The sequence below is a fragment of the Thermobia domestica genome, chromosome 15 (genome assembly GCF_964235325.1).
Source record: "Thermobia domestica chromosome 15, izTheDome1.hap1.1, whole genome shotgun sequence".
Lineage (NCBI taxonomy): Eukaryota > Metazoa > Arthropoda > Insecta > Zygentoma > Lepismatidae > Thermobia > Thermobia domestica.
The window spans coordinates 126886390-126903178 of record NC_137468.1 but is presented as its reverse complement, the minus strand read 5'-3'; the positions used below and the strand labels follow the sequence as shown (position 1 = coordinate 126903178).

Below are 16789 nucleotides of genomic sequence, written 5' to 3'. Positions count from 1 at the left end.
AAAATTCCGCATGCGACTAATTAAGGGTTAACGAGAATAAAACTCAACATATGACTTTTAGTCTAAAAGTGCCTGCTGAGAATAAGTCAACATGTGTGAAGTTCCTAGGTATATATATTGACAACAAGTTATCGTGGGAACAGCATATTAATTATATTTCTGAAAGACTCTCAAGAGTAATATATCTGCTAAAACAAATCATGTTCCTGATAACTATGTCAGATCGGCTTACTTTGCTTTTTTTCAGAGTACAATTTTGTATCGTATATTATTTTGGGGTAACAATTATCATGTAAATAGCATTTTTTAATACAGAAAAAGGCCATCAGAATTATTTCAAACGTAGATAAATTAGCTTATTGCAGACCTTTGTTTATCAATCTTAAAATTATAACAATAATCAATCTATACATTTACACAGTACTCCTCTATATAAAAGGTAATCACCAAAATTTACAACTCATGCAAGACATCCACTTGTATAATACTAGAAGCAGTAAATTCATAAATGTCCCATATCAACGACTGTCCAAATCATTAGTTATGAGACAATTGGAACCTGCATCACTAAAAGATGAACATATAGATAGATTTAAAAGTAAGTTATACAGTTGGTTAGTTGCAACGCCCTTTTATTCTTTACAGGAGTATTTTAATTGTTCAATAGAAGTGTAACGTATTTTGTAATCTCGTGTTGAGCTTGTATTTAAAATGTATATTGTTATTGTAATTTATTTTGTAATGTCATTTCATCACTAATTTAGTTATAGATCATTATTTATTTATACTTACGTATCAATATTGTATCACATTTTGACGTTGTCTATTGCTATGTATAGCTTAACGACAATAAAATTCTTTATTATTATTATTATTATTATTATTATTATTATTATTATTATTAGGGATATACTTACATACGAAATTGAACTGGAATGTGCATACTATGCAACTTTGTAAAAAATTATCAAAGGCAGTATATGTGTTACGTAAATTAAAAATATCTGTAAGTAAACGTCTATTAATCACTGCATATTATGCTTTCTTTCACTCTCATCTGTCGTATGGCATACTACTTATGGGTTAATTCTTCCGGCAGTATTTCAAACAGTATTTAAGTAGCAAAAAAGAGCGATAAGAACGATAACAGGAATTCCAGAGAGAGAATCTTGTAGACATTCTTTCAAAGATTTTGGTCCTTGTCATTCCCGTCCTTGTGCATATTATCGTGCCTTATGTATATCAAAGGAAACTGTAAGAATTATGTTACTCGAAGTAGTGTTCACTCACACAATACAAGACGCAAAAATGAAATAAATATACCCCAGGTGCAGCTGTACAAAACTCAAAATAGTTATAAATATATAGGGATGAAATTGTATAATCTGTTGTCACTTAGAGTGAGAGAAATGGAGATTAAATATTTTAAATGTTTTTGTAAAAAGTGGCTCTTAGGAAAGTGTGTATATATAGTATTTCAAAATTTCCGGAAGAAATTTCAGGATTAGAATAGAAAAGTAGTACTAGGTAAAATATAAAATATCGTATTGATTAATTAAAATTGTAAATATTACATGTGCGCAAACTTAAATTTTGACGTTGTCTATTACATCCAGTTGTTTAACGACAATAAATAATTCTTATTCTTATTCTTAAATATAACAAGTGAAGCATTCAAGCTATTAGGATTCATAATTAGAAGGGGAAAAGAATTTAAGAACTGTTGAACATTACAGAAGTTGTACAATGCATATGTTCGCTCAAAGTTAGAGTATGCCTCTACTATTTGGAATCCGACTCACATAAAACATCGTAAGCAATTAGAAAGAATACAAAGTATTTAAAATTTCTAACATATAAAGAAACTAACATTTATCCTACATTTCACAGCTGTAAAACCATACTTGCTAACTTTAATCTTCCTACACTAGAACAAAGGCGACATATGATTGATTTATTATTCATTCAAAAAGTAACGCAAAATATTTTGGATTGTCCCGATTTAGTTTCTTTATTGAATTTTCATGTCCCCACATTAAAAGTACGTAGAAACACTGGTCTTTATTACTGCAAGAAATCAAGAACTAATATAATGATGAAATCACCAATCTCGAGGACAACAGCTTTGTATAATAGAATGTGTTCAAATAACAATGAATTTGATATATGTGATATGTCGCCTAAGACATTTAGAAATGCCATTATCATGAATTATCAAGAGTTGTGAATTCAAGTTATGTTGTCAAGAGTTATGAACATGTAATTACGTAATTTACAACACTGTAATTGGTCTATAGCCTGTTCTATTGACAATAAATAAATAAATTTTACAACGAGATAATTACCCATTTAGTTATATTTAGAGTAGAATGTATGTTCATATAACAATTGGTGTAATTTTCATGTGATTTTTTTTTATTTCTATCTATTGGATAATTGAAATGTTCTTTCCAATAGGTAGAAATATTGTTACATGAGTTTCTTTGTTCCTTGCTCTTTCAAAATATTCCAAATGCACAAATGACCCTTCAAAATGTTCCAGGAAGTAATTGAATTGTACCTTTTTAACAGTTTTGCGAAATCTCCTATATTTTTTCGTCGTGATTTCCTATATTTTGTTCATTAGCATTAGAAAGTCTATTTATAGAATAGATTGAAAATTCAATTGAAGAAATAGTTTGAATAGAGTTGGCAACATCACTTTGGTTTTCACTTCTTTAATAACTTAAATTCTTTTTGCTCAGTAAAGTATGCGAAGTTAAATTGAATCATTATGTATGTATTAATGTATGAATGTATTATGGATATATGATTACACAATGGCAAAGTTTTCCTGTAATATTTATGTTACATCAGATTTTAAAGAACTCCTCCAAAGTAAAACATTACTGAAGTTTGAAATTTGGGGGATCATCTTGTGACTGGAGAGGGGAATGCAAAACCAGTTTCTCCGCCACCCTCGATGTGACTTCCCTGTTGTAGAACTTGAGAGCTACCACGGACATCACATTAGTCATGTCAAAGAATTGTGTCCCTAATAGCATGTTGGTTTGCAGCAAGTCTTTCACTATATTTGATTTTAACTTGATAGACTTTCCGTGCACTGTACACCTGTTGCAGGCGTTTTGAAGGAGTTACCCGCAAATGTAATTTGATTTTCACTTGCTAGATTTTACTTGCCTCGGAGGCTTGCTGCAACTTTGTAGTAAATTTGTCAGTTCTAATTTCTACCAACAGGTGGCACAAAAGTCTAATCTTAAAAATCTCTCCGCCAGGTCGCCATTTATAGTAGGTGTGAAGTATGTGAAGCATTAAAACAAGTGGATAATTAAGGTAATTACGTAACTATCCACTATGTAGTGATAATTTATATTTTAAACGTGTATTGTTTGACAAAGTTGTTGGGAAAAATATACTGTGTGATTGTTCGTATACAGTAAATGTTCGGTTTGTAAAAGGCATGCAATGCAATGCAAGTATATACTTCCAGAAGACTTACTACAAACTCGCTGTAGACTTGCAGTGCAAGTAGTAACCTTGCAGAGACTTGTGTCAAACCTGCACTAACTTGCTGTGCACTTGCAGTGCAAGTGAAAACTTGCCGTAGGCTTGCTGTGCAAGTAAACCCTTGCAGAAACTTGCTTTGCAAACGTACCATACACTTGCACTGCAGGCGTACTGCAAGTTCGAAGAGCGTCAACTAGGAAGTTTGCATTAAACTTGCATCTAACTTGCAGACTTGCATCACAAGTTTGCTGCAAGTTTGCCAGACTTGAATTGCAAATCTGCTGCAAGTTTGTTGCAAGTCATTTTTGCTACCTGGGGTGGTATCATGTAATTAACAATGTTACCAAAGGTCTTAAAGAATTTAAGATCTACTTAATTCTCTCACCTTCGATCCAAAACTAACTTACGGAAATCACATTGGAACCATTACAAACAATGCATATCAGAGTCTTGGTTTAGTTTATAGTGTAAGTAAAGACTCGCGTAGCTACATGACAATTTTAAAATTATATTATTCCTGTATAAGACCCCAACTGGAATACGCATGCATTATTTGCAATCCTCATTGTAACACAATCACCACGGTTCGAATTGTTAAAATCTTAAATCTTGTATTTCATAAACTATTTAAAAGAATTCACATACGTGGAATACTATATTTCAGATAATAATTATTAAATGTTTCAAATGGGTACAATACACTTCTATATTAATAGGTCCTTTGAATTATATATTGATTACTTATAAACGAAACTCTGGTAACGTGTTGCCTTAGCAATCGGAGCATTGTCTTGACAACCAATAAACAAACCTTTTGCGTCTAACGACCGAAAACAAGATTCTTCATGACATTTTTTTTCTTTCATATTGCTAGTGCCAGGTAAAATATAACTTTTGCCCTGAATATTAAATAAATATACACTATAAATACCCATGTTATCGTATCATAATGCAAAATATCTACAAATGATTGAAAGAGTACAGTGCAAGTTTTTGAAATTTATATATAAAACTATACTGTACCTTACATATATCATTACGTAGGACTAGCAAACAACTTCAATATACTGACATTAGAAAACCTAGGTATGTTACTGATTTAGCTTTTCTGTACAAATTATAAATAATAAAATTGATTTCATAGAACTAAGTTCTAAAATATTTCTGCATGTTCCAACGACTAGAACGAGGTTGAGCAATAGTAGTGCTGTACTGTAAGAAAGCACGATACTGACACCCTATATAAATTCCCATTATGGAGAATAAGCTCTCACTACAATAATGTTGAAAAAAGTGTGAAATGGTAGGTGTATTCGGTATGTCTGAAAGTGTGTTTAGGAATACAATATGTAATCTGATAAGCAGAATTAGTGAAACAGGAAAAATTTCTTTTTTGTAGTAATAATAATAATAATAATAATAAGAATAAGAATAGTAGTAGTAGTAGTAGTAGTAATGTTTACCATATACGTAAACAAATCCTGGAAATGGCCAGAACACTTACGTTGCTAAATAAATACATAATAGTGGTTGATATAAAATTTTACGGCGAATCATAATTACGCTTCACTTCACACAAATGAAACAATTGTGAACTGTTTTATTAATAAACAAGCGGAATGCAGTCATTGAACAGAAATCAGGAGCTTACGGCGTGCGAAGCTGTGGAATACAGATTCTGTTGCCAACGTCTTGTCCACCAAATTTAGTTCGAGTCCGGCCGGTAGTTACGGAGAAATAAAATATCACATACAAGGCGAACCGAGCGGAGTTTTTCTGTGGAGGAGCCTGGCCACCAAGTATAGCGACCTTTATTCCTAAGACGATGGGCTATTTGTCCAACAAAATCTGCTTAGAACCGGCCAGTAATCACGGAGAAATAAGATATCATACCACATACATACAGACACATACCTGGAGTGAAACTAGAAGGCACGATGGTTCAATGGCTCTGGTGTGTAGAGTCTGGTTTGATCCCCAGCCAAGCAGTGGACAACATCGTGTCCGTAAGTTTTCACGGGTACTTCAATTTCCTCCCACATTCTCATTCCATCAATTCGTTCATCATCATTCGCTTGTCTTTATCTTGCGTCTCCCTTACCCTAAAAAGCGTAATCGTAGGACGTTAAAATGAAAGATTTCATTTAATTTTATTTTTAAAGTGAAACTATAAGATTATGTAGCTAACACCGGGAGTAAAAGGATGATTTTCATAATTGACTAGCTGAACCTGCGCTCTCTACACAGTGCATCATTTTCATATGATCATGAATCTCCTTATCATGTCTCGAATCATCTCTACATGTTACTTTACAGACACAAGTGAAAGACGTCTTGATAAAAATTGGCAATGGGTATCATAATGAGGAGATATTTTTCGATACTTTTTCAATATCTCGCATCGTTTGCAAGATTTAAGCCTACTTCCGGTTGGAGTTGGTCCGCTTCCGAGAAATTAGCCTGCTTCCGGATTCGAGAATTCAGAGCTTATGTTTAGGAATTGTGATTTTGGACGTCAAATCCTAGCGATTTTCGTTCACGCAATGCAAAATTTGCGTTTTAGTTTGCGCTAATTAGCATAGTAATTATAAGTTCTTTTTGCAGACTCATCAAATAGTATGTGAAGCGTCTTTAGTGACTAAAACATTGTGAAAAACATAAGTTGTTTGATTTTGATAAATATGTGGTTACTGCAATGGACTTCTATTGGAAAAACTCGTATTCGAATCCACCGCCACGAAAAGTTTTAATATGCTTGAATTTCAGTTTCAATTCGTAGTTCAGTGGGGGCAAGAAAAAATCTCCTGTGAAGAAGGAAAAAGATATACTCAAATGACGAAGAGGAAGGAGACTGCAATATGTCAATGAATGGAAGTTTATTTCCTTCAATTGTTTTAGATTTGGTACCATTTTCTGATTCATGTATGATCAGTGTTTTCTTTTTTCTTGCATGCAGTATGTAATAAGCAAATGCATTACATACACAATTAATTATAATGTCAATGATGTATGGTGTTGATTGCGCAAAACACTCCAAACAATAAAGATTCATCTTAGCTCGGAGAAGTGGTTAGCCTTCCTATCTCAGGGGTTGCATATGTCTCAGACGTTCGTTTCATGGCCAAATAACAATATGTACAACAATGTGGTATTGGAATGTATAATGCGTAGGATATAATCCTTTTTTTTTTTCATTTCAACACTTCCAGTCAGTGGTCGAAGTGAGGCGGTATGCGGTTGTATGCCATACCGCCTCTGGTTTTTCAGTCATGAGGACATACCGTCTCTGGTTTTTCAATGATCAAGACAATAATTAAATAGCTGGTATGTTAAGTCAAAATCATAATAAAACATACCGCCTCTGCTCTTTTTCCACTTCGAACACTGCTTCCAGTGTACCCTTAAAAATGTAATAAATAAATAATGGCCATGTTTTTTTAAATATTCAATCAGAACTGGACAATCGACGCAAAACTTGTAATCGATCAGTGAAAACGTAATCTTTCTAGAGCGTGTAGTTTCCGAGATCTCGTTGTCGAAAAGATTGACCACAAACATATAAACATCCACAAACACATAGTTTAACAGAACTCCAAAGATGGCAGCACAATGCATTGCGTTTGGAGAAGGCTTATTAAAATACAAAGGTTTTGAACAATAGTTTTAAGGAATAATAGACTTTATGAAAAATTTTAAATAGTGTATTTAAAGTACAGTTACTTTAAAATATTTATCTTTCTTAAACGTGAAATTATAAATAACCATAATTCAAAGGTTTGAAATCAAAAGTTAGAGATTGGAGCTCGGACGTTTTTATTGCTATTGTAGCATTTTAATAGATAGATTTCACTATTTTATGGTAAGCTTCAGCTTAAATTCCAGGCAAAACTTGCGGTAGTATTTTAAAATGTGATGTTTGAGCACAATTGCTCACGTTCTAGAAGCAGGTAGAGATAGCAAGGCTCTTTGCAAATGGTGTCTTATTAACAGTTGATGTACGTATTTATAAGACTGATCTATAGTTCGCGTACCACCTTTAAGAAAAAAATACGAAAACTGATGATAAAATACAGTATAATGCAAAGAGGTAGAAGATACAACGTTTCTCAGCTAGAGGAGAGAGTAGGCAATAATAATAATAATAATAATAATAATAATAATAATAATAATAATAATAATAGGAAGAAGAAGAAGAATAGTAATAATTTGATGTTACATCAATACCTGTAATATATACCAAATACTGGGCCTATTTTTAGTGTTTGCTTCGAACTACTTAAGAAAAACTAAGCAACTTTAAATTATTTTATATATTTTTGTTTGATATAAGTGTTTTAATCAATTCAGATGAATTGATTGAAGAAAGGACTCAAAGAACATGTGTGTTATATTGTATAAAAATCCAGCAATTGTTACGAAAGTTACCAGTGAACTTGAAGAAATCAAACATATCGAAGAGAAATTCTACTTTTGATTGTTGATTGACTCAGTTGGGACTAGTTAGAAGCCTCTTAAGAAAATACACGTCGTATTACATAAAAAATAATTCAGTTTGGTGAAAGTTAACAAGAAAAATATTTTATTATATTATTTAAGGAAGGAAAATTAGAAAGAGCTCAAATTGAAGTCATTTTTCTCGTGATATCACGGCCAAATAAGTTTTAAAATAGTCCAATTGTATTCAGCGCCCATTCATAAATTATTGTAGAAACCGCAAGTAGAAATGTAATCAAGTACGCACTTTTACCATTGTCATAAGCGGTACTTCATAAATCCCAAACTTTGAGGTTGTGTTTCTCGTGATCGCATCATCGGATATATGTGGACTCATTCCTCAAATTAGTATAAAAGCACGACTAGAAATTTATTCAAGCGTGGACACTTATTGCCAGTAACATTAGTGTTAAGTTCTTGGGGAACGTAGCCCCTTTTACTCGTTTATCCTTGACCCATTTCAACCGAATCAATCTGAATGCCCTGAAGAAAATACACGCTCTATTTTATTCAAATTGAATGAGTTTTACAATGTATAGGGATTTTTTTTTCGAAAATATAGTAAATAAACTTGTAACATGAAGTGAATTTTATCTTATTTCTGATGAATCGCTACCTCTAGCGAGAGTTACTTTGAAAAACTGGCAGGGGGCACGTACAAAGTTGTGGCATAAGTATTACCTGGTTTGTTATTAAATCGCGAGTCAACACAACAAATGATTTAACCGAAGTAACTATTAAACGTGATCACAATTGTGTGCAGCCCTAAACCATCAGTCAGTTCTATCATGAAGTTACAACAGAGATATTACTGATATTTACTACAAAAGTGATTTGTGCTCGACTGAAACAAACACAAAAAAAACGGACAATAACCAATCCCACAATAAAGTAGAGGTCTGCACGGGCCGGAATTTTTAGCCCGGGCCTGACCCGGCCCATAAATTTATAGTGTGAGGCCCGACCCGACTCCGAAATATATTTTAGCCTTTAGGCCCGAGCCCGGCTCAAGCTCGTGTGATAATCAAAGTGCCCGAAATAAGCCCGAATTGCAGAAACTTAATTAACGCAATATTGTATTTTTGTTTACAACAATTAGAGGTTTAATTTTGCAGTTTAAAAGCTTACATAATTGAGAGAGAATAATGAGATAAAGGTTATCGTTTACACTTACTAACTGTATGAATGCTTTAAAGAATATGGTCATTTAGATAAATTCTGTCTCCCTTAGCCTTGGTGCAAAAACGTAGGACGTTAAACTAAACATTTCATTTAATTTCATTTATATAAATTCTCGTTAAATGGAGACATGATTACTCCAAATATTTAAAACAAAATGTCAATAGGGTCTATGGCAAATTGTTATGCAAATGGATGTGTACTGAACTCACTAAGATAGTCCTCAAAACAGTCATTATCAATTGTTGTAAAAAAAAAAAAAAATAAAAAAAAAAAAATAAAGATTGGAGTCCACACTCTGGCTGCTCAAACTTTTATTCACAGGTAAGCATGTTTATTTCGGTTCTTTTAGTTCTTCTCTCCTACACAGCTTTAATCTCGATTACACAATGATAATTTTTAGTGTGGCGTCTCAAATTACAAATTTAATGTGCTTTAAAAGTTCTCCAGAAAGAGCAGTCCAATAAATATCGTTGTACATTATATTTACAAAGTAAGGCCCGAAAGGCCCAAGAATTATAGATGTATATTTAAAAACTTACGGCCCGAGCCCGTGCAGACCTCTATAGTAAAGACACACTAAATATCACGATAAAAATTCAATACTTAACAACTAAGTCATGACACACCATACTTATGATAGGATAACACAAAATAAATACTCCCTGTTACGAATTTATTATAACACAATAACTACATAATAGTGACACTTATTAAAGTATCTTATTTCAACATTCGAAATTACACTTTGTAATTATTTTGCATTCGTTTTAATTTCTGTCCATTCCTCCCTTTTGTTCTGACACACGATATCTAGGAAATATTGTGTGGAAATCAGATTTACGTAAATTCATCAGATTCAATATTTTACATAGTCCATTAGTTTCCTTAACTGTTCACATTATAGAAAATAAGATTGCATACAATTTCCCAATTTAAATTAAAATGCGAATGTAAGATTTACTACTTCCATACTTTTCAACAATACCTTACAAAGAAGCGAAAATAAGAAAATGCGCCACTAGTTCTGGAAGTAAAAACAGCACTTCCTGTCTCCAAAGTGTCTAAAATATTCCAGATAAAATACAAATAGAATCTCGTCGCACTGATGAGATTAATATAAAATTAGCTTATTGATATCCGTAATCGTTAATAATTAATAAACAAATAATGAAATTAACTATGCCTCACCTACTGCGCTGGTTCTATTAATATTCAGAACAGCAATTAGTTAGTCTGAGTTCTCTTCTAAACACGACCGGAAATTCTATAAGAACTGAAAACCCACATCCTTGTTAATTTTGCATAATCATTTAGCAGCTTACACATAATACACAATTTACTGTTTTTTTGGTTCTCAATTCCCGCACCAGATGGAAATACTGATGTTCACCTCACCATCCACTCAACAAGTAAAGATAGAAGCTGGTGACAGTACAGATTACTATTCATGAATGAAAATGTCACCATTTGTTGGGCATTTTTTAAAAATAAGTTAGACTAGTCATAGTTATTACGCGTCATACAGAACGGTAAGTTTAATCATTTTACTTGTACCATCAATGTCGGTATGTGCTAACTTCGGCGCTGCTATCTTATATCCTTCTTGGTTGCATTTTTAATGTTTGTGTTATTATTATTATTATAATTATTATTATTATTATTATTATTATTATTATTATTATTATTATTATTATTATTGTTATTATTATTATTATTATTATTATAAACAATCCAGTAATAACCCACCTTAAAAGTCACTGTGTAATTAGGGAATTGTGCTAGGATGATTCTTCATTCACAAGATAATCAACACAGTGCTGTAACTAACAATTTTTTTTTAGTTAGCATCGGTGGCGAGAACACGACGCGATACGCTATACGTAGCATTATCCTCATAAGCCTGACGTTGATTTACTCTATATTGAATTAATAAATTAATGTACTTAGGCTTATATTATTTAAGAATGCACTTCACTGATATATGTGTATATTTTAGTTCAAACTTAATTTCGGTCAAACATACTATAATTTTGTATGTTCTTACCGACACTTCAACTCTTGTTAATAGTTTATTATTAATACTACTAAAATTAAGATGGGTAACGTCTTAAAATATGTCCTATCTAGGTAAAAGGGGTGGTAAATAATGTTGCACTGGGCGGCAATTTCCCTAGGGTCAGTCCTGTGTCCTGTCATACACTAGCTTCTTATGTAAATTTCATATGTACGACATATGTGTACACAATTTCAAGAAAGTAAATCTTCAATGGTTTTTACATATCTAGTCTTCTATGAAAACCTTTATGATCACTTCAGACCCAATCATTTCAAGGATTCAACCTGGTTTACGTAAGTTACTATGACGTAAAATAAAATGTGACTTGTGTGAAAAACACGTTTATACATTGCAAAAGATTCAACTTCCGTAAACTCAATCGTATTTGATTGAAAAGATAAGATGTATGAAGCAGAAAACAGCTTGATACAAACGCTATTAGGCGGCTCCAAATTGCACAAGAAATATTCATGCGGTTTGGGCGAATGGGTTGTCAATGCGATGTTTGTGTGTTCAAACCCTGTAGTGTGTTATTTTTATTTATCATTTAACTCGCTACTAGTTTAAATCGGAGATTGAAAACATGTCTCCGAATACTTCTTTTGTTTTTCTAATACTATTAGAATATATTATAATACGAATTACGAATGTAAAATGTTACAGCTAAAAACAAAATATTAACTATGTTCACTGTTCTATTATTATCCCCTGATTCGTAACATAAAATCAAGTATTAAGCTTTTCTTAACCAGAAGAATGTTTCATTTGTATGTTTTATAGGTCTACATTTTCAAATGACAAAATCTTAACTTCTGTGTAAATGAATACACATAATAGAAATAGCGCAAGTATTAATGTGCATGTTACTGATGGCGATTGGTAGACAAACGAAAAAGTAAAAGATAAATAAATTAAATTTGTTTAACCAATTAAGAGCTTTCAGCTAAGCACGATTTTAACCTGTAGAGTACAGCGGCCCCAAAAGGCTGCATAACTAGTTGTTATAAAAATAGTAATAATAATTTTTCTATGTTACAGGTTTTCTAATTTATTTTCTATACGGAATAAGGAATAGTTCTGAAGGACTGAAGAAACCCAAACTAGCCCAAGTCGATAAAGACACATCAACGAAATTGTAGCGAATATTTAGCTATTTTGCAAAGATGAAGATGCAAGGAGTAAGTTCTCGATTATGTTTGTATTGTCGAACAACCTAATCTATTGTTTTAAATTCATTCGTGTGTAACAACGAAACGAGCAATATAAGTTTTGGTAAGAACAAAGAATGAGAAGTATTTTTCTTTTTTTTAATTTTAATATGTAGATCGCAAAAGTGTATATTTTAATAGAACAATTGTGAATTTTTTCAACACTTTACATACATTTTTATGTTTCGTTTAAACTTTATTTGAAAAATAATTATAATTGATAAAACCATGTACAACGTTTTGTAATGTTTCTATTACAACCAATATTTGCATATTTTGAAGTTGGTACATGATACAACATGAAAAGCAAACATACTAAAAATATTTTTAACGGTAAACGGAAGTAAAGAAAACAAAAGCTTCATATATATATATATATATAATATGAGAGAGACAAAGTTATGAAGATACAGCAAACCTAAATTAGATCCATGATGTCTTAAGTGTTGTAATATTTAAAAAAAATATTTAAAAAGTTCCAATAATAGTTTGAATAACACTATCAATATTAATAGTGTCAATAAGTAATGTTTAAATTATTAATATTTAAATGCACAATTATTATTTAAATGTTTAAGTTACTACTTCAGTTCAATCATCAATTTATTGTTTAAAAAACTTCAAAGTATGAAACATGAAACTTATTCTTTACATTCACATGTTAAAGAGAAGAGGCAGGTTACTTTGTTTAAATTTTAGATTTGAATGTATACTTCTGTTCAAAAATCTAGACTGCTTTCCAGAAACTAAATCCAAGAAGTGACCCTCGAATCTTACGAATTCCCCTTAGGTCTAGCTCATATTCTCTGCATTTTCGCCACAGACAGGGATGGGAATTAAACGATAATATTGCTGTATGCAAATAATAATTTCGTTGTAGATAAAATAACTACAATGCAGGAATCACGGCAATTTTAAGTCGCAAATTAGATGCATTATTTATTTTCCTAATCTAGAACAATTAAAAAAGCGATGGAACTGGGTCAATTTCTTAACTACAAATGATTACAATGATTACCATCTGCTTTACGCGATTTGTTAATTATTTCACTGCCGACTAGCGTATTCACAAAACATGCGATTGTCAGTTTATCTTCCTTCGAGGCAATATTAAAGAGTAATTTATGAGAAACACATCGAAATCAGCAGGGTAAAATCAAGAAAATTTTGGTTTTCTTGTAACATGCAATTCATTCTACCCATCTTTTCTTCGTAGAAGGTTGAGAGGAAGCTTGTCTTTGTTCAGTGTTCGAAGTGGAAAAAGAGCAGAGGCGGTATGTTTTATTACGATTTTCACTCGACATACCGGCTATCTAAATGTTGAAATACAGTGACGGTATGCTGCCTAAAAGATTGCATTTCTATTTAAATAATGGCTGAAAACCACTGGAGAACTTCTCTTTATAGTTACGGAGAAGACATGGAGAGGTCCCGCCAACAACTTTCTGAAAAAAAAATAAATATATCCCCTTATGTTGTATTATAGAGAATCATACACGAAAATGCTCAGAAACCGAGTTTTTATATTAACAATTTCCTGCGGGAAAACTCCTGGACCGCCGACTCGAATAAGGCGTATTCCAAATCCCCGGTAGGTCCGCCCCCTTCAGCAGACAATCCCTAAAGCTGGCCATGCTCAAAATACGACGTTTATATGAGTTCAGACAAGAAGACGTACACATACATACGAAAGAAACGATTGAATATGGCACATCAAAATATAAACTAGATGAACTTCTTTGAAGACACCTCATTTTAAAAACAAAATGTAGGAAAAAGATAACAAAAATGTCGGTGTTGTCAACTCGTCAGTTCCTGTGTATAACAAATGGATTTATTAAAGGTATTTAGCATCTACTCTCCAGTGACGGTATATTTTGATTACGGTAAAACCAGAGGCGGTATGACATACCATCGCATACCGTCTCACTTCGACCACTGACTTTGTTTCCAAAATATTGGACAACTCACGAAACAAAGTAAAATCACATTTACTTGCAATTCCAGTATAATAATCTACATCACGCTTACTTAGAATATACTGGAGCAAAAAATAATTTAAAATTTGAATAAATTTAGCTACCTTCGTTTGTTTAATTGTCTCAGACTGATGTATGTAAATTATATTTTCTTTATATTGCACAGCTTATGGCTTGATGTTAGTAATTTCCAACCCTGGGATCATGGAATTTAGAACTTTTTCATAATTCTAAACATCCTTTGTCACGAAATTACTTTACAGATATCTACATTATTGGAATAATTGTATCTAAACATTGATTTCTAGATAAATGGAGTAAACGTTTGAAAATACGAGGTACACACCAAAAGCACGTACCGTTTAGTTCTGATTTTCAAGGACAATGAACAGGAAACTATTCTGTGATTCATCCATTGTCACAACACTTTCTAAGAAATTACGTCCCTTTCTTCTGAATCATGTCAAATTTGCAACGTTTGATCGAATCCTTCCCTCTTTTTGATCCCACTGGTGAAACTCAGTTAGAAAAAAAACTTTCCTTAGGCCCAGTTCCTTTGTAATTATTCCTTCTACTGTTCCTATTTTTAGCCCCAGTGTACGCGTATCATAAATCTCTTGCATGATGACACGCCTATCTTCCATGATAAAATTTTCAACACGGGCAATGTTGGCATCAGTTGATGCTGTTTTAGGACGTCCAGATCTTTTCTCACCTTTCATACTCGTTCGCCCTGCTTTGAACTTACACACCCAGTTCCTCACAGTGTTTCCTGCAAGAACACTATCATCACACGCTCTCCAATTGTCGATGAATATCGGCTACACAACGTCTAGCTGCGGTGAGGAATTTCAGTAACCTGTTGCTCTTGAACTGAAAATTCTATATCGAACAGGATTAGAAACACATTTGCTCGTTCAGGTACTGTGACTCAACTTCTGCCACCTAGCAAACAAAATCTGTAATATTAGGAAACGAAGAATAGAGGTCTCTCACCCCTCAGTTGCTTTCCTAAAATGACAAAAATATGGACATTGGGACAAAACGGCATATACTGTTGGTATGGACGTCGTAGCTTTAGGAAAACACGAATTCTAAACTTCACTCACGGTCATGGTCGCCCGAAGGTAGGACCCGGGTCCCCCTCTGGCTCACAAAAACAACTTAAATGTTTTAAGATTTTCTTAATACAGATAAAAGGTAAGTATCAAAATGTAATATAGTAACCAGCGAGATGGGCCCCTCCGTAGAAAATTTTTCTTCAAATGCCCATGCTCACTGTCCTTCTATATAAACTTGCAAAAGAAGAATATCGCTCGTTGATAACGTACTCGAATTGTAAAATACGTGGAAAGTACGAAAATGATAAAACCAAAGATCAATGGTTCAGATTTATTTTCTGAGATAAGAAAACATTTTTTTTTTTCAGTAAAACCATGGAAAAGAAATATCACTGTATCATTTTCAATGAAAAATTATGTACCTCTTATTACACTGAAGAAATATATAAAGGATATTAAGAGTTAATATTATGTTAGAAAAATTACATTTTATAATGACGTAATCTAAATAAAGAAACACCTGCTTGATGCCGAAAGTATCGTCTACATCAGAAATCAACAAATTTGAGAACTTCCTAAATTTGCTGAAAGTTGAAACGAGGGAGACCATAGCAAGGTATCGTGCTGTAGATTGAGTTGTTGATTATCGAATGATAAATACGCTAAATTACAGAAAGTGTCTGTACAATAAATGTTAAAGTATTTTTTAAAACGATTTTACTTTTTAATATTAAATTTTGCAGATACATTTGCTGAATAAGATTATCTTTTTAAATATGTTTATTTGACTGAAAAATATTATATAAAGTGGATGTACAGTATTTAAACAAAATCATGTTCTATGAAAAGTAATAATGGAAAGAAATTAAGTTTTAAGAGATATATCTGAACACTTAGAATTACACTTATATATTTGTATTTTGTATTTATATTTGTGTTAACATATTTTTATTTTGCCTTATAAACGAAAGAATAAATATTAGCAGGCACACTTGTTTCGAATGCTTCATAAAGATATACAAAAATATTGTCTAGTTCTGACTGCTATTAATATTTTGAAGTGGATAAACCGTGTGGTGGGTTTTCTCATAGTTCTTCCGTTTTCTCCTCTTTCTCCCACCATTTCATTCATTCTCATCATCACAATCTCCTTTAACCTCGGAGTATAATCGTGAAATCGGAAAATAATAAGAAGCTTAGTCAAGCCGTACTCATTGATCTGGACGCTTGAGTGTGCGTTTTTCAAGCACGTTGTTCTAGTTTCCATTTCAAGTGGAACAATTTTGAAATTTTAACACATTA

The 16789-nt window shown here is 32.4% G+C and overlaps 1 protein-coding gene across 4 annotated transcripts in view; it reads left to right on the top strand.

Annotated features, from left to right (window-relative positions):
• The window catches only part of slif (cationic amino acid transporter slimfast), a 638367-nt gene extending 623290 nt beyond the window's left edge, over positions 1-15077 (top strand). For all 4 annotated transcript variants that reach the window (XM_081740112.1, XM_081740111.1, XM_081740110.1 and 1 more), the window contains one exon: positions 12278-15077. In XM_081740112.1, coding sequence (XP_081596238.1) covers positions 12278-12378 — 101 coding nt within the window. In that variant the 3' untranslated portion in view covers positions 12379-15077. The remainder of the gene's footprint in view (positions 1-12277) is intronic.
• Positions 15078-16789: the final 1712 nt, after the last annotated feature.